General features: G+C 41.5%; 2 protein-coding genes across 2 annotated transcripts; one reads left to right on the top strand and one right to left on the bottom strand.

Moving 5' to 3' along the window:
* Positions 1 to 2085: 2085 nt before the first annotated feature.
* UPF3B (UPF3B regulator of nonsense mediated mRNA decay) lies at positions 2086 to 13197 on the bottom strand. Its single transcript, XM_077825633.1, has 10 exons — positions 13046 to 13197; positions 12175 to 12281; positions 11923 to 12029; positions 10469 to 10567; positions 8959 to 9069; positions 8349 to 8392; positions 7146 to 7334; positions 6471 to 6631; positions 4255 to 4567; positions 2086 to 3233 (listed from the first exon to the last, which is right to left on the bottom strand). Exons 1-10 carry the CDS (start codon positions 13163 to 13165, stop codon positions 3087 to 3089), a joined length of 1398 nt encoding a protein of 465 aa, XP_077681759.1. The 5' UTR covers positions 13166 to 13197; the 3' UTR covers positions 2086 to 3086.
* A 372-nt stretch (positions 13198 to 13569) lies between these two features.
* Positions 13570 to 15531, top strand: NDUFA1 (NADH:ubiquinone oxidoreductase subunit A1). The gene is made up of 3 exons (XM_077825634.1): positions 13570 to 13766; positions 14115 to 14204; positions 15393 to 15531. Exons 1-3 carry the CDS (start codon positions 13665 to 13667, stop codon positions 15411 to 15413), a joined length of 213 nt encoding a protein of 70 aa, XP_077681760.1. The 5' UTR covers positions 13570 to 13664; the 3' UTR covers positions 15414 to 15531.
* The last annotated feature ends 10284 nt before the right edge of the window (positions 15532 to 25815 follow it).

Genomic DNA, 25815 nt, shown 5'->3' with positions numbered 1-25815 from the left:
GGGGGCAGTTTGCTGCTAGAAATGTCACCTTTATCTCAGCAGACATATAAAGCATATAAAGATTTGCAGTAATGAAATACCCCCCTACTACTTTTTGTAGGGGATTGCTGCAGCTAACCTTCCTGGTGGAGCCCAATCGCAACTCCAGTAGTTAACTTTCTACTTTCCTAACCTCCTGAACTTTTTTTTCCAAACAAACTACTGTGGAGTGTTGCTCTGAGCTTTGAAATAAGCTGATGTTGCACCCTTGAGCTAACTTCTTTGCAAGAAGTGATCTCTGTGTATTCAGTAATTTGGAGATCAGTTTGTAGAGTACATGAAGTGCTTTAGGATCATAGTGGACCAAAGGAGCTATGTAAATGTAAGATATACTTTGCTGCTGTCTTGGGTAACCTGTGCATTGCTATGTGTCATATATAATTTGCTGAGAAATATCACCATCCTAATTGTGATTATGAAAAGGTGAACTTGTTACTACAACCTGTTTACAGCAGTAATCAAGTTACCGTCTACCGTTGTAGGGAATAGATCACTAATTACAACCTTAGCATGCAAGGAGTCAAAAGGAATGGGATATATTTCAAGATGAACATTTAAAAGCTTAAAGGCAAACAACATCCCCCTGCCCCCCAAATCAGAATTTGGGGCCCATTCCAATCTTTTACCAATTATATAGCCACTCTGAAGTCAATGTTAAGAATATCAAAATCACAACAATCTATTTTGTTTAACAAAGAGAAGGTTAAGGGGTGACTTGATTACAGGCTATATGTATCTACATAGGGAACAAATATTTAACAGGGGTCTTCTGTCTAGCAGAAAGAGTTATAATATGATCCAATGGCTGGAAGCAGAAACTAGACAGACTAGAAATAAGGTATAATTTTCTGACAATAATTAATCACTAACAGTTTACCAAGGGTCATGGAGGATTCTCCATCATCCAATATTGATTTTAAAATTGTGTATGTTTTTCTAAAAGTTCTATGTCCTGTTATACAGGAGGTCATACTACATTATCACAATGTTCACTTTTTGCCTTGGAATCTAAGAAACCAGACCAGGTCAGATTAATGGTCTAGCTAGTCCAGTTTCCTGTCTGCCAGTAACTGTACCAGATAGGAAGCTGAAAGAAAGTATGTAATGATCAATTATGGGATAGCCTGGTGAGTGGCTCTGCTAAAACATCTGGCTCTGGTAAAATGAGATTGAGCACAGCTAGTACAAGCAAGGAAAGGAAGTGTTACTAGTTACAGACATTTTATCTTCAATGGTTAAAAAATAATTCAAATACAATTTGCAATGAAAATTGGTTACCTTGAAAGATTCCAATTCTGACTGCATTATATGGTACCTCAGAAATAGAGAGCACTGCTTTTTCAAAGGGTTTTGGTAGGTAGTATTTAATTCAAAGATCTGTATATAACGGTCTGAAAGGAAATACCTACATTCAGTTTAAGAGAACAGCGTTTGGTTATTTGTGATTACAGAGGTGCAGCAAATGGAATTTGGAGATCAAACTTCTTCCAACCTTCTTATTCTCATGAACTAATGATTATGTCAAATTACTCTGGACTCCGAGAAGAAAATATCATTAGGCTCACCTCTCTTGCTGCGTCATCTTTGAATAAGATCAGCCAGCCACCAAGGAAAAAGAGAAGACCATTGTGGCTATTCCCTTGCTGCTAACCGATGTGGAGTTTTGGTTTTTTTTAAATGTTAGATTGGCCTTTTAGGAGAAAAGTAGGGGAAAAGTGGAGTTTTTAATAGTAGTAAAGGAAAGACTCATTTCTGCATTTGGAAGGTTTCTCTCCACTAACAGTTTTATTTTTACAGGTTTGGGTTTTTTTTGTAAAGTAACATTATGCACTGTAATTTAGCTACAGTGATATATATTAGTTTAGTATTCTCGGTTGTTCTCCACAGAGTACAGGGATTTTTTGTTATTGAGTTTGAAGCCATTTGACAATCTTAACTAATGTACAATATTAGTGTGAAAAGCTTTGATAAAGGATAAATACAGTTCATGAGATAAGGCTAGGTCTGTGTCATGCCCCTAAACAGAAAAGTCTCACTGAAGACAAATAAGTTAAAGTATCTTTAATTTTTGAGATATTTTATTGGTTTTAGTACAAAACAGCTAAGGCTAAAACTTGCTAGCTTCAAGAGGATCATTATTGGTGAAGTTTCTTCTGGGCAGTGAAATAACACTCCAATGGATCAGGAAATATGAAGCAGAGATTGAAATGACACGTTTCCTACTTTTAAGACACTGAAAACAAGAGGGAATGCTTGAAAAGAATCAAACGCTTTACACAGCTATACTGAATTAAAAAAAAAAATTGTTTCAGTGTAGGTAGACAGACATTACATGACAATTTATCGAAAAAAGAAATACCCAGTAATAAAATTATTCCTACACTGCAATCTTTTAGTTCAACTATTTCATTCAGTAACCCACTTCCTACACGGAAGATTCTTTATAAGGCCTCTCCCCACTTTCCAAACTTCCTACTGCTTCTATCTTGAAAAGGTTTGTTCTGCAGAAAACCAGGAAAGGCTTCTCCAGATCACTGATGACCCAGCTACCACAGTCTGAGAACTCTGTTTTAGTGCTAGGATTACAGTGTTTATTTGTAACTATTGTAGTCTCAGACCAAACACCTCGCAGCATAGCAATATAGGATGTTAGCTTTTGAGCAAAACTGCAGCTTTAACTTTGCTCCTCTTTTTAAGTGTAACACACACTGGTTCAGGACCACTTTACAAAAGAGCTCTGGTTTTAGATCCAGGTATCATTCCTCCTGACCACATGACTCACATTTCTCATACTTAAGGCCACAAAAAGCTTTTCTACTTTGCAAACTGCAAACATTTCTTCTCCATTGTAGTCTGATGCTATGAAAATAAATTCCAATAACAATGAGAACACATTTCAAATTCTGAGGTTCTTTAACCAGAAACATCCAACAGCACAATATCCCCTTTTCTTCCTTTGTTCCTTCTCTTTGAAGGCACTTCTGGATTGCGTAGTACATGCTCTTTGGCTGCTTAGATAATCAGAACACATAAGGCCTGTGTGCTAATCACTCCTCTTCTTTTGTATTACTGGTCTCACTTTCCTGTTTTTTATCTGCTCCTTGGTCTGCAGACTTTGTAGCAATGTCTTCATAAGGACACAGTCTACTTCGACTTCGAACTCCTGGCTGGTATAGCTGCATTGCTGGACGATCCTGAAATAAATCAGAAGGTAGCAGACTGTCTTATAGCCAAAGCATCATACTAATTCCTATAATTTCTAAAGGGATGATACAAAAAAAAAAAAAAACCCACCACATAGACCACTTCAGACTTTCCCAAAATACTATTAATTATTCAGTGACACCCAACATTACAAGTTCAATGACAAAGAGTAACTGCCGAAATAGCACCCGATGAGAACGCTGCTTTAGATTATGTACCCAAGTATTTTAAAGCATTCACAATGATAATATTTTAAGTAACAATTCAGTTTGTCCTCTTCAAGCACATGAGCAAATTTCAAAGCTTCTCCCAAGGAAAATTTTTTAACTAAAACATGAAAAACATACACCGTAGGTGCTGCAAATGCAGAATTAATGCACATCTAAACTGGATGTATTCCTATCAATGGAAGGAACACATATTTTGGGGGTATTCTGCATACAGAACTATATGTACATTAACGTGGGGTCTGTGCTATGACACTACATAGCAGTGTGCCTCTCTTATACCTGACGCAGCAGCCTCTGCAGTGTTTTGGAGAAGGTATAATACGGGTGGCTGCCTGCTATATCATTTTCTCTCGCTTACAGAGATGTACTTTCTGGGATTAACCCACACGCAGCATCTGCAAGAATCTGGTCCTACCACATCAGTTCTCTGGTGACACAAAAGTTAAAAAGCCAACGTTTATCTGCTGGCAAAACCAGGACAGACATTTATTCACTTTTGTTCAGAACTTGCCAGTAACAGCTGGATTTGTACAGAATTCCTATAAAGGCAATAAGAAATTTGCCAAGACTAAGTTTATCTTAGCAGCAGCAAAGCTTACAAGATCGGTCTATTTTTCCCTCATACATGACAGCAAAGTTTACAGCTGAATTATTATACAAGGGAGAAAAAAAATTCCAAAAGGTAAGAAATAGCATGACCCTCCCCTTAATTAACATTTACCATAAAACCAAAAACAAGGCCTTATAGAGCGGGTGTGAATTTAAAGAGAGCCAGCAGCACCTTGTTTCTGATGCGATCTCTCTTAGCTGCATCCTCTTTTTTGTCATCTTTGGTTATTTTCTCAGCTTTTTCTGTGTTGCCTGTAAAGTCTGGAAGATCACTTTTCCTTCCTTTCTCTCTGAGTGAGTTTATCTCCTTTTTCACCTCTTCCTCTTTTCTTCTAAAAACTTTTTCTTTCTCAAAGCGTTCCTTCTGCCTACGACGCTCTTCGTCTTGGCGTCTCTGTTTTTCCCGCTGCAGTCTCTCATATTCTCTCTCTCTTTCAAAGTCTCTCTCCCGGTCCCTGTAATCTTTTCCATATTCATCTTCAGATCTGTATGAAACACACAGCGAGAAATTAAGCTTAAAAGATTGGATAATCAAAATCACAGATCTGTGTAATCAATACCACAGCTCCAAATTTGCGTCAATGTTATGAGACACGGATTTGTAGATTTTAGACAAGAGTTAAAATATCCTAGAAGCCTTTATCCTAGAAGCCAGTCATATTTTACTACAAATACAGAAATAACTGCAGTGAGGATGTAATCCTTGATAATGAGCGAGAACACTACAGGTAGGAAGTTTCACAGTTCTAGCCACATAGCTGACTAACTCCCTCTGTGGCCTTGGAAATTACTTAAATCTCTGTCTCATTCCTCTGACACGTGGGGGAAACCCACACCTGTATACATCACATGGATGTTGTGAGGATTAGTAATTGCAGCACATGGTTGTCATTCTGGGCTGCATTCTGGCATAAGAACGGCCATATTTTTCCTTCCTGCCAAGGCCTCTAAAGAGATATGCATTATGAGTACTGTGGACTTAAAGTGGCCCCTGTGCTCCCAGAAGCTGCTATAAGTGCAATCTATGGAGCTGTTCTCATTTATGCTAGAGACTGTGGAACCCCAAAGCCAGCCCCAGAATTTGGAGGGCACAGAGGTGGCTTAAAGCCATCTTTGCCAAAGGGCTGTGCCTCCTGAATTGGGCTCCAGCTCCTGAGCTGGGCTCCATTTGTAAATATCTTCAATTGAAAGGCCAAGTATTATTGATAAAACACTAAAATTTGTTTATTAAATGAACAGATATGAAATAGTTCAAGTCCAGACAGATCTCCTCCCACCCCTGATCATGAGTACACTCTCCTAGACAATTCAGATCAGAGACATTACTTCATTTGAATTTAAAAGCTGTTCCAGAACAGCGCACCGTAAGTTTTAAATTACTAGTCTAGAAGGGTTGGGTTTTTCTGGTAAGTCATATATACAGTACAGACCTGTTTACGCGCAAACCCGCTTAACACGTGGTTGCGCCATGTCTCCCAGTGCTACCTATTTAACATGCGAGACTCGTTAACACGCGGTACAGGAACTTGCTATGTAGCACTACAGATTTGCTCACTAACTCGCTGACATAGAAACTGACAGGAAGTGCGGAGCGGAAACATGTTGTACATCTTTACCGATATTGGTAAAGATGTATCATGCACACTTAGTCATTGTCATGCTAGAGAGTTATATAGTAATATGTATACTACATTACAAAATTTTAACCGTAGGCCTAATATAATGGCAGAGGGCAAGTGTCAGCATTCCTATACCGTAGAAGAAAAGCTAGCGGCAATAGATCGAGTAAATAGTGGAGAAACCCAGGCCAACGTATCGAAAGATATTGGACTTGCCAAATCTACTCTGTGAGGATGGCTAAAAAATGAACCTAAACTGAATGGCTTTGTACAAAATATTGATTCTGCCATGGGGCCCAAGTGAAAACGTGTGCGCTAGTCAGCAAAACCCACAACAGACAAAGCCATGCCCACGGGGTTTGCTCAGGAAAGGCTGAAAGGAATGCCGCTAAGTGGGTCAATTCTTCATGCCCAAGCAACAACATTTGGAAATGGGGATGAATCATTCCAAGCCAGCAAGGGGCTTATAAGTAGTTTTAAAAAGCGTCATGGCATAGCGCAGGTATCAATTTTTGGAGAAAGCCGATCAGCCGATGAATTGGCTGCCAACGCGTTTCATCTGCGGCGAACGACAGACTTCATAAGAAAAAAAATGTGAGCCAGAAAGAGCAAAAAATAACAGCGTTTTTTTCTAAGTGAATCATAGACACTTTTTTCAGCATGGCCCTCTTAACCCACGGTCTGTTAACATGCCGTCATACGGTTGGACTCCCGACATCCGCATGTAAAAGGGGTCCGTATTGTACTAAGTACTGGAATACTAACTAACTTTTTTCCCTTCTCTTCTTTAGTCTCTCCATCGGATCGTTTGGCTGACACACTGCTTAGCGTGCCAGCAGCTTTTTCCTCCCTCACATTTTCTTTTTCCAGTTTCTTGAACTTTTCCTTTTTCTCCAAGTCTCTTTCATCTTTCTCTGGTTTCTTAAGTAGCTGTGAAGAAAACACATGTTCTTTTAATCAAAGGCTCATTCTAATTCTACTCTGTAGCACAGTATAATTCAGCTACTCGGTTGAAGTGACTTCTGCTTAACATGAGAAATATTCAAATACGTAACTAGTTAATTCCATACTCACTATGCTCAGAGGTAATAACGTCTACAACTAAAATAATGATCCCAATCCCAGAATAGGATTCATTTCCCCCGTACAATATGAGAACAAGATCAAATATATCCAGTTACCCAGATTATATTAAATTCATATGTTCTGAGGAACAAAAGCATAGACACACGTATTCAAATGAAAATTTCTTATTAGAGATAAAGAAACTAACAACATACAAATCCTTACTGTACTTTAATAAAAGCATGAACATTATGAAATAACTAGTCTACACCTACAAGATCATGAATTACTCTTGGTTACGTATTCAGTGAACACATTTTGTATGCAACTTTTACAGGGAAGGGGGAGGAAAAGTCTATATCAATGACATGTTCTGTACTTTAATCTTTGGTTCATCCTTTGATTTATCCCTTTCTTTCTCTGGGCATTTGTCAACTTTCTTCAGTTTTTCCGCTTCTTTTCTCTTCCTTCTTTCTTCTTCTTTCCATTTCCTCCTTTCTTCTTCTCTTTGTCTTTTTCTTTCCAGTTCCCTTCTTCTCCTCTCCTCTCTTTTTTCTTCTCTCAGTCTCTGGAAGGGGGGGGGGGGGGAAAATCACATTTCCCACATTAGAAAAAGTTACTTTTAAAAGTTCCATAAGATACCATGTCCTGAAATGACACAAAATTCTCTAAAATATACTGCTTTATAAAACATTGCGTCTCCCTTTGTACCCTTCTTTTAAGCAACTTATTGAAAGCTTCAAAATTCACTGGAGCAGCATTACTATGTATATTTCAGAAATCATTAACTCCATATTTTAATGGAAGTTCAAATGAAAACACCCACACATCAGAACCCACCCTAAAAAGTTACACACACCTGGAAGAAAAATAGGTTCATAAGAGAGAAATCACCAAGAGGGCATTAATTTGAGTCCTGGTAGCTACAAACAGTATTTTAAACAGAATATGGCTTGCCAATCACACAGCTGCAGCTCACATGACTCAGTGTTCCACTGAGACAAGGACTCAAGGAATGTTATTAAGCCACCATATTAACCAAAATATAGCTTGATATCAATACTCTGGGAGCCAGTATCAATCCCCCGCTAAACAGTTTGTTAAGCATGAACCCAGGTTATACCAAGTATTTGGGATAAAGAGTACAAGAAAACCCCATCCCATTTTAAACCTGATTATAATCATTAGACTAATGCCCTGTACACACTACATTTTTCCTCTGCAAGCATGTCCAGCTTCCCTGCTGGATCTGCTCCACTACACCTACCATCTGCTGAGCAACATGGATTCAGTCCTGTAGCATAAAAAACAGTTGTAGGACATTTCCTCCTCCTCCCACTCTTTTTAAAAAAATGTTTCACAACTTTTTTCTGAGGAGAAAAGGAAGCAGGAAGTGCTCCCACCTACCTGAACAATTCTGTAGCTCTGGGAGAATTATTTAAAACAAGGTCTTTAGATCCATTTACCACAAAAGAAAATCTTGCTATACAGACATCACTGTACATACACAAAGTTTTAAGAGCAAATTATCAAAAACTGTAACCAAAAGAGATTCTACATAGATTATACAGAGAAATCATACCTGTTTGTTTTTCAAGAAGTTCAGAAGGGGAGTTGTCTTTTTAGCTAAATAAACATTAAGAATATAAATATTTTTGCCTTTACAAATATCAAGATATGTTTTCATAAGTTAGATGGGAAAGACTTATCTCAGTCTATATTTGGTTTTGCTCAGTTTCAGTCTTATTGTACCACAACTTCTCTCTCTCTCTTCTTGAAATGTATACCCTTCATTTGCTTATAAATGGCTACGTCTCCTCGTGTAATATTTTAGCTAAACTAAATGAGTCATAACTTACATTCATGTATCACTTCCCATCCCACAGTACTAATATTAAAGGAGCCAATGCACCCATTACTGGAATTTAACAGCACATAACACAAGTGTTTAGTATACATAGCGGAGAAGATTACAATATCCAATTTAAACTAAAAAGAGGAACTGGAGCAAAGATGAATAAAAGTAGATCTTCACTTGTAGTATTACTCTAAGGACTTAATGATACTAAATGATCTAAAAAGGAATGTAGAGTCCCCAAAGTTCAAAAGTCGTAAACCTACAAAATATTGTACGTCATATGTTTTCCTATACTGCGAAAAGAGGTTCACATTTAAGATATCAGTTTTCATACCTATTAATTCTTTGTTTCTTGCCTCTATTTCCTCTAGTAGTGTTTCAGGAGTTGATGTTAACTTTTCATCATCTGCACTGTAACTTTCCAAAAACTTCTTATACTCTGGGTCTGGAGAGAAAGATCGGTTTGTGCTACAAAATACACATAGGTTTCAGAGTAACAGCCGTGTTAGTCTGTATAACCAGTCGGAGAACACTTCAATCTCTCTGGTCACGCAATCAGAGACATGAAGGTCGCTATCTTAAAACAAAAAAACTTCAAATCCAGACTCCAGCGAGAAACTGCTGAATTGGAATTCATTTGCAAATTGGATACTATTAATTTAGGCTTAAATAGAGACTGGGAGTGGCTAAGTCATTATGCAAGGTAGCCTATTTCCTCTTGTTTTTTCCTACCCCCCCCCCCCCAATGTTCTGGTTTAACTTGGATTTAAACTTGGAGAGTGGTCAGTTTGGATGAGCTATTACCAGCAGGAGAGTGAGTTTGTGTGTGTATGGGGGTGGGTTTTTGGAGGGGGGTGAGGGAGTGAGAGAACCTGGATTTGTGCAGGAAATGGCCTAACTTCATTATCATGCACATTGTGTAAAGAGTTGTCACTTTGGATGGGCTATCACCAGCAGGAGAGTGAATTTGTGTGGGGGGGTGGAGGGTGAGAAAACCTGGATTTGTGCTGGAAATGGCCTAACCTGTTGCTCACTTTAGATAAGCTATTACCAGCAGGACAGTGGGGTGGGAGGAGGTATTGTTTCATATTCTCTGTGTATATATAAAGTCTGCTGCAGTTTCCACGGTATGCATCTGATGAAGTGAGCTGTAGCTCACGAAAGCTCATGCTCAAATAAATTGGTTAGTCTCTAAGGTGCCACAAGTACTCCTTTTCTTTTTGAAAATACACATACTGACCCCTCTTCTGGGAGTTTCAATAGTCACTCTGCATTTTCAAACTTATGAACAAACAAGAATGGGTCATATAGTCTTATGAGCTGCTGCTCGATATTTGTCTTTAGCCAAGTTAAATCAAACTCTGAGGCAGGGACTATGTCGGGTTACGTTTTGTAAAGTACATAATTAATAGTAATAATGCAAGATTTTAACAACGTTATTCCATAGTGTGCTTATTAAGACATTTTACTGGTTTTGCAGTTGTCTGTTTTTCTTTTAGTGTACCAAGCCTGCAAAAGCTAACTGAGACAGGGACCATCTTTTCATTACATGTGTGGGCGTTACCTAGTACAACAGGACCCTATACCTTGCCGGGGGCCCACTAGGTACTATCATAATATCAATAATACCATAAGTACTTTTGTTATAGTACAATAGACAAGTTATTTTGAAAAAAAAAAAAGAAATGTAATTGTTGCATGTTAAGTGTTTAGTATCAAACATTATTTTGTTACACTAGGACACCACACAGTCAAAATAAATTCAAATTTCTGTTATCAGATACCATGCACCACATAAATCTCCACATATTCATGCATGAAACAAACAATTCTAGTAGTTATACCATCATCAATAGTCCCAGTTTTGGCATCCTTTTTCTTATTCTTCTTTTTTGCAGATTTTTGGAAAGGTGCAAATTCAACTATGGCAGCATACTCCTGACCTGTTAATAGTAAAATGTTAAAACTGTTTAATCACCAAGGTAAAAAAAAAAAAAAAAACACTAAAATCTTGACAGCGTATTATATTGGAGGAGGGACGCTGGGGCGTGTTTATAAGAAACAATATTAGAACAGATAAATTGATAGTAGCTATGAAATTTGTCATGTGATCAGATATATAAACATATTATTTATAACCCTTTCATCGCAAGAGGGTCTCAAAGCACTTTCCAGGCTATACACAAAATACATACAAAATTACATTAAAAGAAAGTTAAAGTTGCAAAATGTAATACTCAAAAGTTAAGAAATGCCAGAGCTAAGGTTGCTCAGGTAGCCTTAATTCAACATCCTGATATTTATGCATTATGATGACATACTGTTCCCTCCTCCCCCCGCAATTCCTGCTTCATCACTGGGCGGGGGGAGAACACTGTGTGTTCAACTGGGAACATGGAGAAAGGGGAAATGTCTGTTCTTGACAAAATCCAATATGATTGACAAAACGTCCATGCAGAACAGAGAAGAACTTGATTTTCAAGGGTGTCTTTCAGAAGAAATATAATAAAAGTTGCATGGATTCAATGTATCTACCACGTAAGGTATATATATAGTGAATTACCATGTCTAAGGGTGGTGGGGGGAGGGGAGTAGTTTCAGAGAATCTAGGTAATTTAAATGCCTTCTGAATAACTGAGACTTCAATTGTCATAGCTCCATTTCACAAAAAGCAACTGGTTGGTGGAAGATGAAAAATAAAAAAATTAAAAGTAAAATCTCTCTTAAAAAATACACCTATAAAAATATCCAAATAAAACAAGAGTTTAAGGGTGAAATTCCGGCCCCACGGAAGTCAATTGGAAACAGTGGCAAGACTCCCGTGGAGCCAGAATTTCACCCAGAATATACATGTTAGAGGATATCAGCAAAAACACCAATAAGCTTTAGTATTAGATGCTGAATGCTCCCAACAAACCACATAAGTGTCAGTTCAGTATATTGTTAACTAAACTTAGATTATATACATGTAAATTACTAATGGGCTAGAATTCCCCTTAAGCAGTTTGTTTAAAAAATTTAGCACTAATACTGCTTTAAAAAGGGGGATTTATTGTTATTATCTTAAGCTATATTTAAAATCTACTACACAAAGCGTGATGAAGTTTATCGAAAAGACTACATGCAGACACCATATATTTAATAGCAATATATGGTGCCCAAGTATAATTATGGCACTAAAAGAAAGCGTACAAAAGAAAAAATCTGGGAATAAACTACTTGACAATCGCCTAAATGTCATCTAATATATCTGATATACAAACATTTTAGTATATAACCAAGTTTTATGTTTACTTGCCTTTGTGATCAACAAAAACATAACCATCAAAACGATCCCTGAACAGTACTATGTCTTCTTGGTTTTTAAAGTTGATGTATGCTCTGGAAAACATGTGAGGATACAAACTGCAAAAGGACAAAAAATAGTAATGTGTAAGGAAATGAAGTTGGCTAGTTGCTCATGATTTTAACTATACACACACTATAGACAAGTGTAAATTAATTGACATACTAGAGTTACATGAAAAAATTGAAACTTGAAGTGTTGTACCTGGAATCGTTAGCAAAGAATTCAAAATAGTCATGTTCAGGCAAAGGCTGAAGATGTTCTTCAAGTTGTTCCTTGGTCAAACTGGGAGGCAAGCGTCGAATTACCACCTTAACACAAGAATTTTAAGAGAGTGTAAATTAGTGTCTGCCCCTGACTTTATTTCAGATTTGTTATTTGAAAGATGCTGTAGGATAACAGAGCTAAGTCGACAACTGTGGCTCATGAAGAGATGGGTGAAATTTCACCCAGCATGACTTCAATGCCATTTTTATATCCAAAGTACTGAGTGACCTAGAAACATCACAATTCTTCAAGGAAGCACAGAAAGACTGGGGGCCTGATCCAGCTCCCACTTAAGTCAAAGAAAAGACTCCTACTCACTTCCCAAAGGGAGCAGTCTCAGGCCCCAAGTAAGGAAACGTGGTTCAGTGATTAGAGCAAGAAATTCAAAGGAAAGATTCCTGAGCTCCGTTCCCTAGTCTACCACTAACCGCCTGTGCTGCTCCGAGCAGGTGACTTGGGCCAAACAGTTCCCAAGTGGTGGCGAGTGGGTCCGGCTGCCACCCAGGCCCTGCTGACAACACTCACAACGCCACGCGAGCGCCAAGGGGGCTCAGACCTCGGTATCCCAGGCTGGGCCCCGGAAAACGAAACGCCGCCAGGCACCCGCCGCGTTTGTAAGGGGTTACCCCGGGCGCCCTGCCCCCGCATGGCCCCATCCCCAGAACAGCGACCACAGGCCCCGTCCGGGCGTTGAGGCGCTGGGGTCCGCGGCGCTCCGCACGGGGCTCGACTGAAACCTCCGCGGGGCCCAGGCAGAGGCTGAAGCCGCTCCCGCAACGACGCGGGACGGCCCCGCCCCCAGCCTCACCTTGCTGAGCGTCTCCTTCTTGTCCTTGGGCCGCTCGGGCTCCCCGCCCCCCCGAAGATCCAGGGGGGCCCCGGGCGCCCGCTTCTCCTTAGGCCTAGTGTTCTCCTTATCCTCCTTCATCCCGTCCTCCGGCCCACCGAGCCACGCCCCCTCTCGCCCATTGGCCGCGGCGCCTCTCGCGGGATCACAGCCTTAAAGGGCCACGAACCACCGCCTCGCTCCGGAGGCGCCTCCTCAAGGACACAGCCCTGGGGGGATGGGAGCTCCCGGCATGCACTGGGGCTAAAGGGGGCGACCGCTCCCGGCTTGCTCCCAGCAGGTCGGTCATGGGGGCCATGGGAAGTTCCCGGCGCCCGTAGCACGCCTAGTGGGACGCTGTCACTGAGGGGAACCTAGCCCCGCCCTATCGCTGTTGTACTCGTGACACTTCCAGCGGTCTTTGCCTCGGCACAATGGCGGCGGCACGCCGCCGTGATGCATGCTGGGTAGGCGGCGCCGTGGGGCGGGGCTAATGCGCCTGCGAAGTGGTGCTGCCTGCGCGTGCGCGTTTGCCGAGCTTGGGGAGGCTCGCTCTAGTGAAGCGGTCGGTGGCGGCGGAGCGGCTCGAGCGGGCGCTGGGATGTGGTACGAGATCCTGCCCGGCGTGGCCGTCATGTGCCTGTGCCTGACCGTCCCCGGCGTGTCGCTCACCCACATCCACAGATACCTCAACGGGGGCAAGGTCAGGGCGGAGCCAGGAGGGGCTGGGCCGGCTCCGCACGGCAACGGGGGGTGTCGTTGGGAGGGGGGGAGCGGGCGCTGGCGGTGACGTGGGGGGGGGGAGCGGGCGCTGGCGGTGACGTGGGGGGTGACGTGGGGGGGGGCGGGCGCTGGCGGGGGGGACACCCCTTGCCCGGTGCTTGTGCCGAGTGAGCCGCTGGAAACCAGCAGAGGGCGCCGCTCCCCTTCCCCCACCCCGGGAACTACTCGGGGCCGTGTCCGAGCCCGGGGTCGGTGGCCGGGCCCGGCGGCAGCCTCCTGCTCCCCGCGCCGTCTCCCAGTGCGGTGACACGTTGCTCTTCGTGCGCAGGAAAAGAGAATTGCTCGCCAGCCCTACCAGTGGCACCTGATGGAGAGAGACCGGCGACTGTCGGGGGTTAATGAATACCATCGGTCCAAGGTAAATCCCTTCCAGCGGAAAAGGAAGCTGATCTGTAACTACAAGGCAGCTGAACTCTGCAAAATCCAAACGCCTCAAAATTCAACTAACCAGGAGTTGAAAACTAGAGTTGTAGGTCTCTGCAGTGAGCACTCGCTATTGTTTGAGTTGAGTTAGACCCTTGACTGGGTTCTGCTCTCTGATACTTCAGTATAAAGGCACCAGTCTTGACGGTACCCGAGGGTAGAACTTAGCCTGCTAACTGGAGCAGACAAGAAGTGCTTATTTTTAATATATTGTCTTACAGTTAATCAATGGACTTTGATGGGTTCAAATCTAGACCAATCTTTACAAACTGTAGGCCTGACTCTCTTAGCATTAGTGTCTTTTCATTCTCCCTTGATACCTTCAGTGCAGACTTGCTACTGCTAGTACTTAAAGGTGACCTGTAAAGAGCTTTTTTAAGTGCCCATATTTGTTGCTTTATAACATACAAAGAAAGCCTGTAATATTTTATTAGAAATGGCCTGGTCAGTTTTTTCTAGGAGTCTGTGGGATGTTTTTAAGCATGTATATTATGAGCTGTCACATTAGTGGAAGGGGTTGGAATGTTAAATTTGTTACGTCCTTTTCCCGAGCCTTATTTAGTCATTGAAGTGAAATAGGGGTTAACAAAAACAAGTTTTAAACAGTGACAAAATTCCCTTCCTTTCCTGCTGAATTGCTCAACTTTTCACTCTCCCCTAAAGTGATGTAATTTCACTGGTTCTGCAGTTAGCATAGAATGTTCCTGAGCAGACAAGACCTAAATGTCTAATGTAAAGAACAAGGGGTGTGTCGTACATTCCTTTGAAAAACCTTTTCAGGGCACCTTTAGTCATACTAAGTAGGGATGGTATAATTTGCATGGGGTAGCCTTGATGAGGTGGGTCTCTTCCCTTCATGATTTCTGTGATGCTATCACTATAGTTTGCCTAGTGCTACCACCCCACCCTTTTAATTGTACTTTAGTGATTCTCTTCCCCCCTATTTTTTAAAAAATTGTATCTTCCAAAAAACATGCAAACTTCTTATTCTGCTGAGGAATTTATGGTTAAAAAAAGAGTAGTAAGTTGATGTGTGTATGTTTCTGAGAAACGTAAACAAGGCAGTGAGATTGGTGTAAATTCTATATGGATAGTTAAGAGTGTTTCACTTTCTGTTTTTCAGGGATTGGAGAACATTGACTAAGAAGCAACTCGTTGAGTGAAGAGTCCCAGTTCCTGTACAAAGCAGTTTAGCTCCAATAAACATGCATTTATATTTGATGCAATGTGTTATATGGTGCACATAAATCTTGAAAATGAAAGTGGGTTTCTGAATTTTTTATTGGTATAACTTTAAAAGGTGTATATTGAAAATAATACAGCCAACCATAAACATTCTGTAGTCAAACATACAAAAAGGAATACACAGCAGAGGTAGACAATTACCCTAAAGTTATAGATGTACTTCCAGCTAAGAAACTTGCAGCAAAAGTTAGTGGAGTGCCAGGGAGAGTTAAATCTATTCTATTTCTATGCCTGTTACTTTCAGTAACCTTTAGAACTCTCTGCAGATACACTAATAGACTACTAAGTTGATGTAAATAGCAAAAATAACCATTTATTGAGGTTGTGTCCCCCCTCATGAAATGGGCATGCAATGAGCAATGCTAAGCCTTAACTTTGTATTCATTACAAAGCTGTTAAAGCATCAACTTCTGCTGTCACATGATCAATTGTAGGTTACCCTTCTCAAAAAGGAGAGGTTGCAAAGAATAGTAGCAATACAGTCATTACTTAATGAAATGACCAGCCTTTTAAGAAATTAGTTCTGGAGTGTACGACTGCTGTTAATGTGCCATTAGCGAATACAATGCCTATCTAGTTAGGGTAAAATAACAGGTTTAATTATATTATTGCAGCAGGCTATTGTCTGTTAATTCTGAAAGATGTTTTGTACAATTGATGTATAATGAAAAGGTATACAGATATTGTCGTGATATCCTGATGTGTACCATTCCTTATACAAATCAAAGTTGCTGATCTTATATAGGTTCTAATTTAGAATGGAGTTGAAGTCATGGCATTAATTGTGTTTCTCAGGTCTGTTCTAGCTATGGCTTTGTACTACTCAACTTTAACCTTAGTCCTAGTCTACATACAGATAATTTAATATTAAAACGGCATTGGTTAGGGTTGAGAGGGCATTGTTATACTTGTCTAACATGCCTGTAGGGAATAAGCTGTACCAGTAATAACTGCACTGTAGAGGGTTGTATTACTTTAACGCTATTGGTACAGTTTAAAAACAGTATAATGTGTGTAGACGTAGGCCTGAGGCTTCCAGAATCCACTTCATGGCAGAAGCAAATGTAGTGATTGTATACAGGGTCTGTATTTGTTAGCCATTGAATAGATCCTCTGAAACTCCAGCACTTACTGCTTTTTGCCTGGCTACTTATATTAAGTGGAAAGACATCATTGTCACAACAGTAACTGTCCATGTAAACTTCTCAGCACCACATGTAGCTTTAGACTCTGTAGTTTGGAAAACAAAATGGATGTTATCTTTAATTTAGAATTAGTTTTCATTACACAGTTGAGGCAACATTGCTATTAGTGTGATCATCAGTTTTTCCCTCCTTCAACCCTGTTTTAACGACCGAGAAAAAGCAATGAATAGTTGTCACTTGTTCACTTCCCATTCACAATCAGTAGTAATACCTAGTACTCACTCTGGTTTCTCAGGCAACCAACATCTATGGATTAACACAGTCTAAACACAGCTATTGTGGGAGCAATGAACGGGGCATTAATTAACTTCTAAGAAACTTTTCAAACTACTTTGCATTTACCGTATGTTTTATACAGAGATTGAGATGTATGCATTGCACATAGATTAGATGGAAAAACCAAAGCACAGAGAGGTTGTGTGACATGCCCCAGCTCCCACAGTAAGTCAGTTGCAAAGTGGGAAATGGAGCACAGTGTGACAAGTGCCTAGTCTCCTGCTCTAGCCATTTTATACTACTACCCTGATGTGTTTAAGCATTAATAACCTGATTATTAATCTGACAACCATATAAAATGACTTGCTTACTCTGCTTCTTCACGCCTTGTCTGTTCTGTGTAGTTGCAGGTTTTCAAAGGGTGTACAGTTGACTTGTGTCCTTACTTGTCTCTTGCTTTTGAATATCTTTCTGACTGATAGGATTGGCTCTATCATTTATTATGTTGGTTTTAACATATAATGTTCCTGTCTCAGGGAAGTCATTCCATCAGTCAGACTAAAATGGATTAATTACATTTCAAAAGTGTTCTTGCCATTAAAACAAGCATCTACAGAAGAAATGAATACCAATAAAGACAGCTGATTTTTGGATGAGACACACTCAGTGTAAAATTTAGATTCTACCTATGATGTTTGTGTCAAAGCACATCAACTAGATAGTGCTTTTCTGGTGAATTACCTAGGCTTGATGCTTAGCGAGCTCAGTGGAGATAGTCCCAAATCCCCTTCACTCTAGACATTTGAATTAAAGTATGATTTGTGGTTTCAGAGCTTAAGTCTTTTCCAATTAAAATGAGACCTCATACCATCCCTCAGAATCTTATGCAATTTCCCCATACAGTCAGCATTTAAGACCTGAAGGAACCATTAGATCATCTAGTGTGACCTCCTGTATATCACAGGCTAGCACCTGTAGGTTAAACCCAAATTAATGAACTATGCAGAGTTTTTTAATCATGGATTTTTTCCTAAAATAAGCCCATTATTATGTTAAGCTCACACAATAGACTTAGTATTGTATAGCAAACCAGACAAGATGCTGTGTGTGCCCCTACAACGTGACTTGCATAGGGGAACCCAAAGGAAGGTTCTGTCTTAACACATTTTCTTTCTCCTTGTTTTGAATAATGGCTGGTTGATGGCATTTTCACTATACTGTGTTAATACTTGTGGGCCTCATGGCAGATATATATTAGGAAGAGAAGTGGAGAAGGAATTACAGGGCTAGAGCAATATTGACAAAACCAATGATGATGGGAGCAAGAAGGTAGGTAAGATTCATTGTGGGACCAACCAAGAAAGAGATGAGAAATGAGGGCGGGGCAGATAAGTCATTATTACTGTTTCTCTTACATAAGACAAGAACAATACTTAACTGCACACTAAAGCCCAGGAATAATGATCCCTAAGCAAAGGGCAGTGACAATCTCTTAAATAATGGCCTTTAAATTGTTCTAATGAGCAATCAGCTTAAATATGATCTTTTGTTTTAGTATTGAAGAGGAGGTGACAGTATCTTACTTCCTTTTATTATTTACTCAGTAACTCAGAGCACATTACAAACAATGAATTAAGCCCCAGTATCTGTGTGAGGGGGGCATTGCCTATTCTTGTTTTACTGATGGTGAAACTGAGGCACAGTTTACATGAATTATCCATGATCACAGAATATAGGAGGCCTGACTCCCACTCCCTGCCTCAAATGTGTTATAAGTAGCTACATAATTTACAATGTTGGAGCTGCCTAATAACTACATTGGAGCCACTTTAGCAGACAACTTTTTCTGCATAGTTTGGATCACTACTGCTAGTAACTGAACAGTCTTTGAGACTAGCATGCTCTATGCCAGGGTTGGCCAAATTTACTGAGCCATCTACAACAATCTTCAGAAGTTCAAGAGCCAGGATGCACCTGCTAGGGCTCGGGGCTTCAGCCCCACTGCAGCTGAAGCCCTGAGCCCCCGCAAGTGCACCCCGAGACGCAGATTTGAGCAACTGTAGATAGTAAGTCTTCATATAATTAACACTGAAAGAGATATAGTGGCTCAGTTTTTTTTTCCAATAGGCTGTGCAACAGCATGCATGACAACCTTTACAGTAGGGTTACATTGGTATGCATCATTTGGCACTCAGCATAAAGGTTTTCTTTATTACCTGAACTGAGAGGAAAATAGTTATTCCCTAGAAGAACCAGAAACAAAACCAGCTCTCTACCCTTCTGATGACTTGGATATTTGCATACACAAATTCCCGTTGGTGCAAGTTACTCTTCTACCCCGTTCCAGATGGAGGAGAGAGTCAGCTCTTACAGTAACTAGTCTATTTTTTCTTCTCTGTGCAAGACTCCCATTAGCTTAGCAGCAGTGGCTGACAGTTTAATCCATAACATGAATCATATCTTCATAGGAGACCTGGAATATTTCATTTAGTTACATGCACCATGTTCACAGAACTACATTATCAGACTGGAAGGAGTTCAGAGAAGATTATTAGGGGGCTGGAGTGAATGATTTAGGAGGAGAGACTAAGAGCTATATATGTAAATTCCAGCTTAGTGAACTGAACCCTTGTATGGTGAAGAAAAATAATTTCAAAGCAAACTGCACACAGACTAGCATCTTCTGCATTTCTGATACACCAGTGGCTTTTCTTCTGATGCATCTTTAACTCCTATTTGCATTAATGGCGGTTAGATATACAATCCACTGCCTTAAATTGGAATGATAAATTCACTAAATTACTCACCTCTCCAGATTACTTTGGATTGGACACCGAGCCAATAAATTTCACGAGACTGTGCTACAGTTGCCCTGTACAAGAGGAAAAAGAATAGTGTAACATGGTTATAAAATAGGAAGAATTCCCCCTACCTCCCGCCAGCGATATTCCAGTAACTCATTGTAGCCGTTCTGTGATGGTGTTGCTGCTTTGCTCATAAATTCATTAGCAAATGGTAATGTAAGCCTAACCTCATGGGAAAGTGAATCCACCCTTTCTTGCACGCAGGAAAGTGAGCTGCGGCTGACTGTTTCAGATGGCTTCCCAACTGAAGATCCTTCCATTCCCAGAAAGGATCAAAATACTATTCCTGCAGTATAGCAACATTCTTCTGCTTTAATATCATTTGTAATCCGAATGGTGTGAATCAGCGCTCATTAGTTATGTGCAGCTTTCGCTTGTTTGGGGAGACCCTGCTGCTGATTGAGCCCCTACATTTTCAAAAGCACCTAAGGAGCACAGGACCTGAAAGTCAATGGGGCTTATGCTCTAGAATCACTCTGGTGCGTTTGAAAATCCTGCCCTATATGAAACAACAGAACGTTTTATGACTGTATTAACGTATAGGGAGAGAAAAGAGAAGAAAACATGTTTGAGATGACCGTTGGAGGGGGAGGGGATTTCATTTAAAAGGGAACTCTGTCATGAAGCTGCTTACATGAATGTAATAATGGCAGGGCAGCCAGAGGTTGGGGGCAGCCAGGTATAAGTGGTCAGGCTTGTTTTTAACTCGGTGTTAGAATGAGTAATCGCACCTTTTGGGTTTCCAGAGCACTGCAAAGAAAAGAATATCAATCCATATATTACTTGTTTAATTACAATGAATAGTGTACCTGTCACACACACTAGGTCAGTGGTCCCCAAACTGTGGAGAGCGCTCCCCTGAGGTGGCACGGAAGGAAAATTTTTGGGGGGAGGGCCCTGGGACCAGCTTCCTTTAGGGGTGGGGAGGGAACACCATCCAGCCCCATTCTGCCCCCAGATGCAGCCCCAGCACTGCCATCTGCCAAGGTCCCAGCTTTGACTCCTGGCAGTGGCTCCCGCTTCCAGCCCCATGGGACAGATTGCATTACAGATGAGGGAGGGTCACAACAGGAAGAGTTTGGGGACGACTGCACTAGGTGCATGTACAATCAATTTGTAAACAAACAAACAAATCCCGTTTCCTTAGCAACGATAACATCCCCCTCCCCTCACCAAAAGCCTGGGTAATAGACATCGCATACAACGTGCCCTGATCAATCCAAATGCTCCCACCCAGCTGCCTTTGCTGTTATATGTTGTTTCTCTCGCTATATTTAATTTCACAGTATTTATTAAGCCACGATGCCCCATAAGGCTAGAAATGAGAAGCTCCCATCTTACCTGTAAGAACTTAGTGTTATTGGCAGGATTCTGCCAAGTGCCAAGTGCAGCCGTGGAGCCAAAGGTGCGAGCTTCCAGCAACAGGCCTCTGTATCCCGGCCCTACAATCTGAACTGGAAGATAGTATATGCATCTATCACATGTTAGTCACCCATAGCTGGAACTGGCTTCTCAAAATGGTCACCACCATTAATAACGCCAAAGATACATCTTTGCACATCAGCTGTGTCTGCAAAAATAGCCCAGTGATTAGCGTGCCAGCCTGGGACTTAGGAGACACTGGCTCAACTTCCTCTTTGCCACTGACTTCCTATGGCACCCTGGGCTGGTCACTTAGTCTATCTGTGCCTTGATTTCCCCATCTGCAAAACAGGGATGATAGTAGCTCTCTGTCTCACAGGGGTTTGCAAGGAGGGTGAGGTGCTCCTTTACTATGGGCCTGGGGCAATATAAATACCATGGAGACGGACTGTGAAAAAGGCTTTAGATAAAATTCTGCCCTTGGGTAACTGGGTGCAGCTCCCATTGAGATTAGAAGCAGGACTAGGGACAAGGAGCAAGTTTTCCTCTTTAGCTTGTTCTCCCAGCTCCTAAATGCTGCTCCTGGGGTTTCTGAGCAGGCACCTAAGGCCTCCTCCTTTCCTGGCCTTGAACAGCAGCACATTCCACCTCCAGGAGGCAGCCAGGGTGTACGAGGAGACAGAAATTGAATGCTGCAGGTCGTTATGGTCACCCCTTCTCAAAAAAAGAAAAGGAGTACTTGTGGCACCTTAGAGACTAACCAATTTATTTGAGCATAAGCTTTTGTGAGCTACAGCTCACTTCATCGGATGCAAGCTCACGAAAGCTTATGCTCAAATAAATTGGTTAGTCTCTAAGGTGCCACAAGTACTCCTTTTTGCGAATACAGACTAACACGGCTGTTACTCTGAAACCTTCTCAAAAAAGATACATTAGAATTGGAAATGGTACAGAGAAGGGCAATGAAAATTATTAAAGGTACAGAACAGTTTCCAGATGAGGAGCAACTAAAAAGACTGGGATTGTTCGTCTTAGAAAAGACAACTAAGGAGAACTGGGGGGATATGACACGAGGTCTATAAAATCATGACGGGTGCGGAGAAAGTGAATTGGGAAGTGTTATTTACCCCTTCACATGACACAAGAACCAGGGGTCACTCAGTGAAATTAATAGGCAGCAGGTTTAAAAAACAAACAAAAGGAAATATTTCTTCACACGGTCAACCTGTGGAACTCGTTGCCAGGGACTGTTGTGAAGGCTGAAAATATAACTTGGTTCAGAAAATAATTAGATAAGTTCCTGAAGGACAGGTCCATCAATGGCTAAGATGGTCAGGGACACTGTCACATGCTCTGGGTGTCCCTAAACCTCTGACTACCAGAAGCTGGGACTGAATGAAACTGCATAGATCACTCAAAATTGCCCTGTTCTGTTCATTCCCTCTGACACATCTGGCACTGGCCAGATACTGGGTTAGATGGACCATTGGTCTGACCCAGTACGGCTATTCTTTTGTTCTAGGACCAAGGGTTACAAAGAACCAGAAGAGGAATAGACTAGGGGGAGAAGTGAAGAGAGGGAGTCTGGGCCCTTGGAAAAGGAGGGCAGAGAGGGTCAGATGGTAGCCATAGAGAGAGGTGAAGAAGAAAGACATCAGAGACATATTGGGACGGAAAGGAAATGAAGAAGACACTGCACCCTAGGCTAAGCAAGTAACCGGGCATGAGTCAGCGGGGAGGAAGGATGGCCTTGTTACTAGTATATAGGACAGGGAGTCAGGACTCCCAGCTTCCATTCCCAACTCTGCCACTGACTCTCTATGGGACGTGGGAAAGTCACATCTCTAGCCTCAGTTACGCATCTGATCACCAACTCATTTCACATGGGCTACCAAAGAGCTAGCAGATGTTAATTTCTCCTTACTGCCTTGGTACAGAAACAAATCACTGACCTATCGGTGATAGCCCTGCACCAGTTAAGAACTCCCTTAGCTATCTGGCACCAGGTAAAAATCATCCACTGATTTCATGGCATTGGCCCAATCCTGCCAGATCCTGGATTCATCCTATGAGGGGCTAACCTTTGTCTGATTCATCACTAGATTATCAGCATACTATAATAGAATGCAGCCATATCATGATTACTTGCTTGGCACCCAGACCTGGCAGACTTTAAAATAACTTGCATAGTGTTTGTAATGTCAACTTCTCGTCTCCATGTAGTTCTCAGTTTGTTTCTCTTGGTCTTCTCCTGCTGATCTGCTCACAGTTGTTTTAATTCATTTCACTAAACAGAAGTTTACTAAACACATTTTAGGGAGAAAACATGATGAAGAAGAGAAGCTCCCTAATAATTCTGATCCATTTACACAGAAAGCATGCCAAATGCAAACAACTATGAAGAAATCATGGATTTTAAGTAAATCTTACCAATCCAGTTAAGAAGTGGGAACTTAATTACCATTAATCGGCTGCCTGTTCACAAAGGAAGATGCATCAATCTGGATCTCATAGGGGGCTGGACTTGGCTGGGGCTGGACCCCCATATGCACAGGCATCATATTCTCACAGGCTGATGCTGGGGCTCCTGTTGGAAAAGCAACACATGGACAAATAATGTTCCAAAAGATGATGTAGCCAAGGTGAAGTGAAGGACTCCAGTGAGCCATGACTGAGGGACAAGAGGTTGCCTCTCCTTTGAATCAACAATAAATCCTCTCTGACTGCAGACTCGTTTAAGATAGAGGAAAGAGGAGCAGGGCTCTGCTGAGTCACTTACCCTCAACAAATTCATTTTCTAGCCTTGGGTTTTGAATGCTTTTTGTGCACATGCCCTCTGAATGAGGGCTGTGTTCAGTGATTTCTAGCTATTAGCTATCTGCATAAGGGATCTTTCAGAATAACTAAGGATATTTTGCTTTCACTTCCCTCTAAGAAACCACTTCTTTCTCCTGCTTGCTTATGTTAATCGCCATGCCAAGAGGTCTCCAATCCTCCCTGTGCTGGAGTCCTTCCTGGTTTTCTATTGGTCTGAGTTAGACAGTAAGCAGCTCAGGGCAGGAACCTTGTCCTTCAAGTGTTGAGTAGAGACCAAGACGACTCATGATGCTGTAGGGATCAATAACAAGGCGAGCTTTCTGCTTTTTGCTGGAGATGGGTCTGAACCAAACTTCTAGATCTGAGCCCCCCGAATCCAAACTTCACACAGTTGGCCCCTCTCTATATACTGAGCATTAGTTGCAAAATGAGGGCAGTTTCCCCATTACAGTAGTACTGGTTCTCTACAGGAAGGCAAATTAAAAACATAACCCATCGTTCTCTGCTGCCTTTGTCCTCCCTACCCACTCCCCATTCATGCATTCAGGACTGCTGGGCTCTCAGACTAACCCCCATGTCGTTCCTCCAATTCTTTGGTATTTTTGATGTAAAAGGTCACTAAGCAGCTATCAGAGTGTAGTCATTTTTGGCCACTACCAGCTTGGACTGTAAACAAATCTGTTTTAGGGATTAAAGACTCTATATCCTCATTGTCAATCCCCGAGCATCCATTCCCTGCATTCTGTGTCCTAACAGCTCGCTCTTTGGCATTAATCTTTCATGAGTAAGTGATGCCAGAACAAACCCATGACCTGGAGATGTGAAGGGTCCATGACTTTCTTTTTACATAATCACAATGAAATTACCTACAACTGAGAGAAAGTGCACTGATCACAATTTACACCTTTAGAAGTGACATTTTCCACTGAATTGCTATTACTCTGGTTAGACTCACTTACCGAAACAAAATTGCTTTCCAGCCAAATAGGAGTTAGTACGAGAAAAATGCAAGGGAGCTGCTGAAGAAGCATGAGTCAGAATTCCTGAACATTATCATAAGAAAGATTAAAGGGCTTTTCAACTTTCCCTTCAAAGCCTCTGCTTGTATGGCAAATGCCAAGGCTGGCCAGGTGCTCTCTGTACCCTGACAAGAACAAATGGACATTTGTTCACATTGCTGGTAAGAAATTTATAGCGGCCTTCACAAGACTAAGAGAGGAGAGATTAAAAGAAGATTAAAGAACCACAAAAAGGGAAGGGAGTTTGTTGTAGGCAGAGCCAAGCAGGGAAGGAAAGAGAAAAACAACCCTGACCCCTTTGTGGGGCATCAAGAGTGCAAAACAGGGAACAAAAGCCATTAAATAACAGAAGATTTGATCTACTCTGCTCACACTGGGGGAAATCAGGAGGAGCTCGACTGGGATAGAGCCAGTGTGAGTGGAGAATCAGGCCCTCCCTAGACACATTCTTCACGAAGGGACAGGACGGATTTTCTGAAATACTAACACTTCAAGACCCCACTGAAGTCAATGGTAGTTACGGGTGCTCAGCACTTCTGAAAATCAGGTTCTTTACGGTTAACCTATGCATGCTGGGGAAGCTGCCTTGCCCTCTGATGTTATAGTGACTCTATTCCATCCTATTGATGGCTTGGTAATAAAACTGCCTCAAAATTCGGTTTCATGTAGATATTTTAAAAAAAGTACATGTACTAAAGTAAATGGAACTCCCCCGGCTCCACTGCAATATAAAAGGGAACTTTGGCCCAAATTAGACCCAACATTTAGATCTGAATTTCCCCACATTTGGAGGGGGCTCTGATTGGACCCATCCCTTG

The sequence above is a fragment of the Eretmochelys imbricata genome, chromosome 9 (genome assembly GCF_965152235.1).
Source record: "Eretmochelys imbricata isolate rEreImb1 chromosome 9, rEreImb1.hap1, whole genome shotgun sequence".
Taxonomy (NCBI): Eukaryota; Metazoa; Chordata; order Testudines; family Cheloniidae; genus Eretmochelys; species Eretmochelys imbricata.
The sequence above is the reverse complement of the archived record's forward strand: the minus strand, read 5'-3'. Positions and strand labels throughout refer to the sequence as shown.